At 38.9% G+C, this 10,000-nt stretch overlaps 1 protein-coding gene across 1 annotated transcript in view; it reads left to right on the forward strand.

Annotated features, from left to right (window-relative positions):
• Positions 1-10,000, forward strand: part of LOC143018371 (33 kDa inner dynein arm light chain, axonemal-like) — a 43,413-nt gene that overhangs the window by 33,358 nt on the left and 55 nt on the right. The window contains exon 8 of the mRNA XM_076173731.1: positions 1,837-2,034. Coding sequence (XP_076029846.1) covers positions 1,837-2,034 — 198 coding nt within the window. The remainder of the gene's footprint in view (positions 1-1,836; positions 2,035-10,000) is intronic.

The raw sequence follows: 10,000 nt of genomic DNA on the forward strand, positions 1-10,000 counted from the left end.
ATCAAATCCGTATTAGGAGGGATGTTGAGGATGTGTGTAACTCTTTGGCCTCTTCGTCCTGTTGACGCCGCTCCTCTTCCTGTGCTAGTCGCAATTTCTCCTGTCGTCGTCTGGCCTCTTCCACTTGCGTACGTCAGGCATCGTCCTGAAGGCAAGATTGCCCCACAAACGTGGAGAGGTGAAGAAGCTCGGAGGTTATGTTGGAAGGGCAAGGGACAGGAATGGAGGAGGGGATGACCCACCTCACATGGATCTTGTGGATTTCCGCCAATGTCTTCCTCTGCCTGGGCGAGTAGGGGGTCGTAGGACGCATGAGGAAACACCTGATTATTCATCATATATAATGCCTAAGAAGCACCCTATACGAATTAGTGCACATGAGTTGAAAACAGTGTGTGTAATATACAACAATATACAAAGTTGTAAGTTGCTAGGCGGTAGACAGGTGCAGGCGCCGAGTAGCGAGAGCCAGTGAGAGGTAGACCTTGTATGAGAGATGGTGTCAAATACGCGCTCCCGGTCGATGGGATGATCGGCGTAACCCCAATGCGAGCGGGAGGGCATGAACGCTAACAATGCACGAAATCACCCACTTCACTGTCACTCACTTAGTACACACTAAGGACTAATGTTATGATGGGGTGGTGCAATGGGGGAAGTTTGCCCGTTACTGGATTGTTGCACAAAACTTTTAAAAGTCACAGATATGACCTACTGTACTGTGCAATGTAGAGTTGTGGAGGTTGAAGACCTGGAGGTTCTTGTGAGGGTGGAAGAGTGTAAATGAAGGTTCATTGTAGCTGGGAAGTTACAGAGACACAAGGATGTCAACTGTACACAAACCGGTCGGCCACAGAAAATTCAACCGTTAGGCGAGAGTATGGGCCTGTGGTGAACAAAGTCCCCCACATGTGCTTCGACGCGGTATTTTGGCTTATAGCATCGCCGCTGCAGAAGTGGAAGGGACAGGAAATTTATATGTTGTGTAGAAATAGCTGGCCTTTGGCCTTGTATTATATTTGTGTAGGTTAAGTCTATACTACTCCTGTACTACATGCATATATATCCTCATGAAAGCACAACCTAGGCCCTGCCGAGCCATGTTTCGGTCAGGATGGGTTGTGTGCTTCTTTAGCGTACGCATGACGTGTTTATAAGGACGCCAGGTTTGGGCGTCCGCCCAGTTCTATTCAGTACTTGCCACAAACGGGTCGCGACTCAGGTCACTCTGCGGTCACTTTGGTGTTCAGGGCAGGGCGCCGAGCCCTGCCCGCTGACCCAGCCTAGCCTACCAGAATAAACCCACCAAACTCACTCGAGTCTTCTTCACATTACAAATATCTTACACTGATACCCAACACACTGGTTCAATATCAGTTATCTACAAGGTCTGGGAACTTGCATATTCCAACGGTTGGGGTAGAAATAATTTTGGAGGATTCTACCTGGCTGGCAGCCTCCTAGACTGTGTTGCTCCCTAATTAGTAGGCAGCCCTATGGCCTAATCGCCCTCAATTACTCTGCCAAGCGGCGAGAACCTACTAAAACTAGGGAGAACTTGTAATTTTTTATTAAGAAGTAACTCCCTAGAATAGGTAGTCTTGCTTGATTTTGCTTGATTTTGTATTGTTGCTGGCAAAAGTGTATATTCCACTAAGAATTGTCTATTTAAGGCTGGTTTCTGGATTTTTTTATGGTGGCTTTTAGGGTTGTCACACCAACATTCTTTCGCTTTTAAGGTTCCCATCTTCTGAAAGAATCGTCCGGTGATAATCAGAATAAAAGTACGAGTCACGAAACAAACGAAAAGTACTTTCTTCCTTTATCCCACCTCAGGCTGAGGCCGGCAAGGGGGAACTAGAGGTGGAACTTCAGGATCTTGAAGAGCGGGTGTCCAACTTGGAGGGTGAAGTGCGGAGGCTAGAAGCGTGGCGACGGCAGGTGGAACGGAGGGCGGAGGAGAGGCGAGAAGTGCAGATGACACTGTGCACAGAAGAAATCGAATGCTTAGAGAGATCTGAAAAACAGTATCAGGTAAGGAATGTACATGTGTAGTGCAACAACACAATCCAAGTCATTCTACCTCAACAAATCGTACGCGTGTGTCAGCAAGAGGCGTGGCAAAAGCGTGGGTTCGAGTCCTGTGCCAAGCATAATTTAACTTAATCATTAATAGGCTACAACGCGCTCGAAGGAAATTTCTCGTGGGTAGAAGTAAGTCTCTAGCCAAAACCATAAGCCAAAGACAAAGTAAAAATTGTAATGTAGTTAGTTTTCTGTATAAAAAGAAAATATATTTAATAACTTTCCAAGGTATTGTTTTGGCTGGGTCATTCCTTTTATAAGAGGAAAAGGATTTTCTGGTGTATGGGTATATGGGCCCAGTGTTTTTTAGTTGGGCCCTTAAATCATAGGATCTCACACCATGTGACCTTTTTGGGGGGTACGTTAAAGATGTTATGTACTTGTAACCGTTGGCTACAGCCCTGGCAGAATGCGGTTCTGTTTTCTTTCATTAGCTAGTGAAGGAAGGAGAGTTTAAACACACACACACACACACACACACACACACACACACACACACACACACACACACACACACACACACACACACACACACACACACACAAATACTTTTGTCGGATGGACGGCGAAGATTAGAGTTCCGAAGAAAAAAATTTTTTTACGTGGATCTCAACATCAAGGAAGTACCTTATTGTATTGATATGGAATGGGAAAGCTCGTGGTGTAGTGGGAAGGTGAGGAAAAAGGAGAAGGGGAGGGATTACTGAGGGAAATGGAAGGAAATGAGGAAGAAGGGGACTTGGTCCAGGCAGGCAGACGCCATATAAACAAACGTCAATTTAGTGACGATGAAGGGACTAACAAAAATGTAAAGATTAGAAATATAGATATAAGCAGCACAATGGAAGGTGAGGATAACAATTTCCAGGGATTTAATGAGGGGGGGGGTACCAACCTCCCCCGATTAGCAAGACTAGAGGAAAAACTTAAAAAAAAAATGACCGAACATTGGGAGAGTAGGTTCGGTAAAATGGCAGAGATTGCGCAGAGTTGACAAATTGGAAGAATTAGAGAAGGTGAACAAAAACTTAACTAAAGAAATAGAAGAATTGAAAAGACAGTTAAAAGAATTAAAAGATGAGAACGAGGAATTAAAGAAGAAGAACAAAGAGAATAAAGAGTCCTTAGCAAAAGAAGCACAGGTTAGAAAAAAAAAAAATCCAAGAGAACAGTAAAGTTGCATTTACTGACATAACTAAACAGCAAATGAAAGAACAAACTGAAGACTCAGTTATTAAAGTGATGAGACAGAAGGAGAATATAGTAAGAGACTTAGCAGATAAAAAGAAATGTATAATTATATTAGGAATGGAAGAGAAGTATAATCTTAATAGAACCACAAGAATCAAAGAGGAAAAAGAAAAAGTAAGCAGTTTACTAGAATTAGTTCAGGAAGATGAACCTGAAATCATGAAACAAATTGAAGAGATGTATAGACTCGAAAAGTATAGTACAGATAAGACCAAACCAATTAAGATTAAATTCAGGTCACAAACGACAGCAGAGAATATCTTAGCAAAAACAGGGAAACTAGCAGCAAGTGAACAATATAAAAAGGTATGGATAAAAAGAGAAATGAATAAAGAGGAAAGAGAGGAGGAAAAATTAAAAGAAAAGAAGCTAAGGAAAAAAACGAGAACAGAACAGAGTCAGAAAAAGATAAATTCTATTGGAGAGTAGTGAATATGAAAGTAAGGAAATGGGACATACTGGAGAAAAACAAAAGGGAAACAGAAAATACAATAGAAGTAGCAGAAAATTAAAAGTATCCTACACAAATATAGATGGAATAATAACAGAATTGAATGAGCTGAATGATTATCTGAAGGAAAAATAACCGGACATAATGGGAATTGTAGAGACATAATGCATATAATTATTGGATTAGAAACAGAGAGACAAAACAAGGGGGTGGAGTTATGCTCCTAAGAAGGATATAAACGTGAGGTGTGTCACATATGGAAAGAATACAGTAGAGATGATTATGATCGAAGTGGAAGACAGAGATAAGAAGAGCAGAAATTTTGTAATAAACTATGTGCCTCCAAAAACAGCCTCGTGGGAAGAGAGTGAACATAAAAGTATGTTAGAAGACACAAGGATAACATTAGATAAGATAATGGAAGATGGAGGAAGAATAGTTATAATGGGCGACTTTAATTGCAAAGAAGTCTGCTGGGAAGAGATGACAGTAAAGGGTGGAGACGACTCATGGGGAAATGTTCTACTTGAGATGATTATTGACCATACAATGACACAATGGATACAAGAGAACACTAGGTATAGAAATGAAGAAGAACCATCGAGACTAGACCTAAAAATCACATCTGAACCTAGAATATTGGAAATGATTGAATATAAGACACCAATAAGTAAAAGTGACCACATATTGGTTGAACTGGAACTAAATGAGGAGAAATACATGAAAAGAAATGAACAATATAGAAAAGGAAGAATGATGTATGAAAAACCAAATTTTGATAAAATAAGAGAATTCTTTCAAAAAGAAAACTGGGAAAGAATATACAAATAAGAATTAACAGTGGAAGAGAAATGGAATATTTTGACAAAAATTTATAAAGGAGTGGAAAAGTATGGCTCAAGACAAAAACAAGAAAAAGAATATGTAAAGTGGTGGTACAACAAAAGTTGTAGGGAGTTAAAAGACAAAAGAGATAAAGCTTGGACCAAATTGAAGAAAGAGAAAAGACCTGAAAAATGGAAGATATATACTTGTTATAGAAGTGAATATGTACGAGTGTGCAGAGAGGAAAAGAGAAAATATGAAAAAGATGTCATAGAAAAATGTAAAGAACAACCAAAACTATTTTACAGATTTGTAAACAACAAACTGAAAAACAAACAAGATTTAGAGAATCTAAGACAAGGAGGAGTTGAATACACAGAGGAAATAGAAATGGCAGAAATTATGAACAAACATTTTAAATCAGTGTTTACAAGGGAGAATATACAACCTGGGGAGATCGAATGGAAAGAGAAAGTCCCCCCCTATGAAAGAGATAGAAGTAACAAAGAATGAAATAATGAAACACTTGAGTAATCTTCATGTCAGAAAATCGCATGGACCAGATGAAATAGCAAACTAGATTTTGAAAGAATGCAGAAATGGACTGGCAGACAAAATACACAGCATAATAAACAGTTCCTTGAAAGGAAAAGTTAAAAAAGATTGGAAAAAAGCAAATATAGTACCTATATATAAAGGGGGAAATAAAGAAGACCCTACCAACTATAGACCAGTCTCTCTAACAAGTATAATAGCAAAAATTTGTAAAAGAATTGTCAAAAGTAGATGGGTGAAACATTTAGAAAAAAAACAACGTGCTAAATCCAAGGCAATTTGGATTCAGACAAGGACGATCATGCGTCACCAATTTAATGTTTCTATTCAAGGCTAGTAGATATAATACAAGAAAGAGATGGATGGGCTGATTGTGCATTTCTAGACCTAAAAACAGCTTTAGACAAAGTACCACATAAGAAGTTGATTAAGAAATTAGAAACTGAAGGAGGAATACAGGGCAAACTGCTTAAATGGATGGAAGACTTTTTGCAAGAAAGAAAAATGAGAGTAGTGATAAAAGACAAACACTCAAATTGGGATGAAGTAATAAGTGGTGTTCCACAAGGAACAGTTCTGGCCCCAATAATGTTTGCTATATATATTAATTATATGGATGAAGAAATTGAAAGTTATATGAGCTTCTTTGCAGATGATGCAAAACTATTAAAAAAAGTGAACTCGGAAGAAGATTGTGAGTCACTACAGAGAGATCTAAATAAAGTATGGGAATGGAGTAGGTAGTGGGAGATGGAGTTCAACACTAAAAAGTGTAGTATAATGGAATTTGGAAAAAGCAAAATCAGAATAACAGGAGCATATAAATTGGGAGAAGAAGGAATAAAAAAAAGTAGAAAATGAGAAGGACCTGGGAGTCATTGTTATGAATAATATGTCACCTGAGAAACATATAAATAAGATTTTTGGAGAAACTTATAACTTAATAAGAACAATCAAAGTGGCATTTACATACCTGGATGAAGAAATGGTAAAGAAAATTCTAATCACTCTGATAAGACCAAGATTGGTCACCAAGTACAAAAAAATGTATAAAAAACTTGAAAGAATACAAAGAGCAATTACAAAATTGGCACCAACACTCTCAAAACTATCATATGAAGAGAGACTAGCAAAACTTGAGCTACAGACACTAGAGCAAAGAAGAGAGAGAGGAGATGTGATAGCTATTTACAGAATCATGAAAGACATAGAAATTATTGATAGAGAGGATCTAATAAAATGGGATGATAGAAATACAAGAGGACACGGAAAGAAAATCAAGAAAGACAGCTATAGAAGAGATCTGAAAAAGAAGTTTTCCTCACAGAGTAATAGACAGTTGGAACAAGTTAGATGAGAAAGTGGTGTGTGCAAAAACAATACATGAATTTAAAAATAGTTTAGATAAAATGAGATATGAAGACGGGACACCACGAGCATAGCTCCCCTTCCCGTAAAATACAACTAGGTAAATACACACGCACACGCACACACACACAAGTGTTGATTGTTACATGAAATTCTTTGCAGATGACGCAAAACTACTGAGTAAAGTAAGTATTGAAACGGACTGAGTCGCTACAGAGAGATCTGAACAGGGTTTGGGAATTGAGTCAGAAATGGAAAGTGCACTTCAATATATAGAAATGTAGCATAATGAAAATGGGAAAAATAAAAAAGAATATCAGGACCATATAAAATCGGTACAAGAGAAGTAAAGAAAATGGGTTCTGAAAAAGACCTCGGAGTAATTACCACAAAAGACATGACTTCTGATAGACAGATGAATATGATTGTCGGAGAAACCTACAACTTGCTACAACTTTGCCTACTTGGACGAAGAAATGGCGAAGAAAATACTAATCATACTGATAAGGCCAAGACTGGAGTACGCAGTGACACTATGGTCACCCAGTAGTAAAAAGAGTATAAGGAAAATTGAAAGAATCCAAAGAGCAATTACGAAGATGGTCCCAACACTTTCAAAGCTGTCATATGAGGAGAGATTGTCAGAACTGGAATTACCGACTCTGGAACAGAGAAGAGAAAGGGGTGACCTATTGACCATCAAGAGAATCGTGAGAGGCATGGAAGTCCTTGATAGAGAAGTCTTACTAAATTGGAATAAGATAAATACAAGGGGACATGGAAAGAAACTCAAAAAGGACAGTTATAGAAGGGACCTGAAAAAGAACAACTTTCCACACAGAGTGGTGGATGTCTGGAACAAACTAGACGAAACAAGAGTGTGTGCAAAAACCGTACATGAATTTAAGAGCAAACTAGACACTGTGAGACACAAAGGCGGGACACCAAGAGCGTAGCTACCCTTCCCGTAAAATACAACTAGGTAAATACAACTAGGTAAACACACACACACACACACACACACACACACACACACACACACACACACACACACACACACACACACACACACACACACACACACACACACACACACACACATATATATATATGTGTGTGTGTGTGTGTGTGTGTGTGTGTGTGTGTGTGTGTGTGTGTGTGTGTGTGTGTGTGTGTGTGTGTGTGTGTGTGTGTGTGTGTGTGTGTGATTCACCATGGTCTTGGATCAGTTTTTGTTTTGTTTGTTTTTTTGACTCTTGATCGACAGGTATTAACGTTACTCCCGGATGAGAGCTCAGAGCTCGTATGACCGATCTATGGGTAATACTGTGACCTTACACGCACACCTCCCCCAACTCCCCGCCCACGAGAGTTGGAGTAAAAACCCGCAGTGCAGCGATACTGAAATGATTTCAGCTATGAGCTGGATTCGAACCCGGACCGCCGTAGTTGCAGTTGAGAACTCTAACCACCGCACCACGAGTCGTGTGTGTGTGTGTGTGTGTGTGTGTGTGTGTGTGTGTGTGTGTGTGTGTGTGTGTGTGTGTGTGTGTGTGTGTGTGTGTGTGTGTGTGTGTGTGCGTGTGTGTGTGTGTGTGTGTGTGTGTGTGTGTGCGCGTGTGTGTGTGTGCGTGCGTGTGTGTGTGTGTGTGTGTGTGTGTGTGTATGTAAAAGAGGGGAACAGATTTTCTGTAAGACACGTGGAGTTAAAAACGACAGTATTTTTTCAGATATTTAATTTTTCTTATGTTTTAAATGTCTCTAATGGCATTCTTTCCTTCATCTCCACCTTTCATATCTCTTTTACTAAACTTTTTTCACCCCTTCTTTCCATGTGTCCAAACCATTCCATACTCTTTCATCAGATTTATCTGTCATCTCCTTTTCCACCCCGATCTCCTCCTCACCTCCTCGTTGGTCACTCTATCCAATCTAGTAAACCCTACCATACTTCTGAAACATTACATCTCAAAAATATTCAAACTTTTCCTCTCTGCCTCTCTTCAATTCCACGCCTCTGCCCCATACAAAGCCGTCGGGACAATCACCCCTTCATACAATCTCCTCTTTACATTCATTCCCAGTTGCCTATTTCACATGACACTTTTTAATCCCACAATACATTTATTTGCTTCTCTCAATCTACAGTTTACCTCTACGTCCACGTCACCCTTTCCTGTCACATGCGACCACAAATATATTAAGCTATGGAGTTCCTCCAGTCTATCTCCTTTTAGACTTACTTCCAACTCACTGCCATCCTTTCCCCTTGTACATCTTACCACCTTACTTTTACCCACATTTACCTTCAACTTTCTCCTATCGCATACTTTCCCAAACTCCGTCACTAACTTCCTTAAGCCTCCCTCTGACCCTGCTACAAGTGTTGTGTCGTCAGCAAACAACAACTGGATCACATCCCACTTTTCTCCATTTTCTTTGACAATCTCCAGTCCCCTGCCTATTACCCTGGCCTTTACCTCCCACACCACTCCATCCATGTACACATTGAACAGCCACGGTGACATGACATCCCTGACGCAGTCCCACCTTTGCCTCAAACCACTCGCTCTCTCCATTTCCAATTCTAACGTAAGCTATATTACTCTCGTAAAAACTCTTGACTGTCCTTAACAGCTTTCCTCTGATCCCATATATCTGCAAAACCTCCCACAGTATACCCTATCATAAGCCTTTTCCAAATCCACAAAGGCCAAAAACAAAACATCCTTACCTTTTGTTAAAGCTTTCTCACATAAGTGATATATATATATATATATATATATATTATATATATATATAGATATATATATATATATATATATATATCACTGTAAGGCATATATATATATATATATTATATATATATATATATATGTGTGTGTGTGTGTGTGTGTGTGTACACACTCGGTGGCGGAGTGGTAAAGCACTGGCCTCACAAGCCAGATATATATATATATATACATATATATATATATAAATATATATATATATATATGAATATAATATATATATATATATATATATATGTATATATATATATATATATATATATATATATATATATATATATATATATATATATAGAGAGAGAGAGAGAGAGAGAGAGAGCTTGATATCTTGGGGCCAGGCCAGATACCAAGTGCCAGCCTCTCAGGTCTGCATCTGTAAGGAGATGAGTGTTATGATGGTATTTGAAGATTATTATTAGGAAGATATTTATCTCCGACGTCCATTTCACAGAAGCAGGTGCCCATTGCTGATCCCTAAGTTATACTATATATATCATAATATGTGAAATGAAGACAGTTGCACAAAGGAGTGGATGAAGCATGAGAGAATTCTCTAATGATATGTAATTGTTTCTTTTGATATTCATTGTATTAAAGAAATATTCTAACCCGTCATTAAATAATGTATATACATAGCAATGTTCACCTTGACTCGTGTATATTTTAAAATTAT

The sequence above is a fragment of the Oratosquilla oratoria genome, chromosome 34 (genome assembly GCF_046742065.1).
Source record: "Oratosquilla oratoria isolate Oo_2021 chromosome 34, ASM4674206v1, whole genome shotgun sequence".
In the NCBI taxonomy this organism is placed as follows: domain Eukaryota; kingdom Metazoa; phylum Arthropoda; class Malacostraca; order Stomatopoda; family Squillidae; genus Oratosquilla; species Oratosquilla oratoria.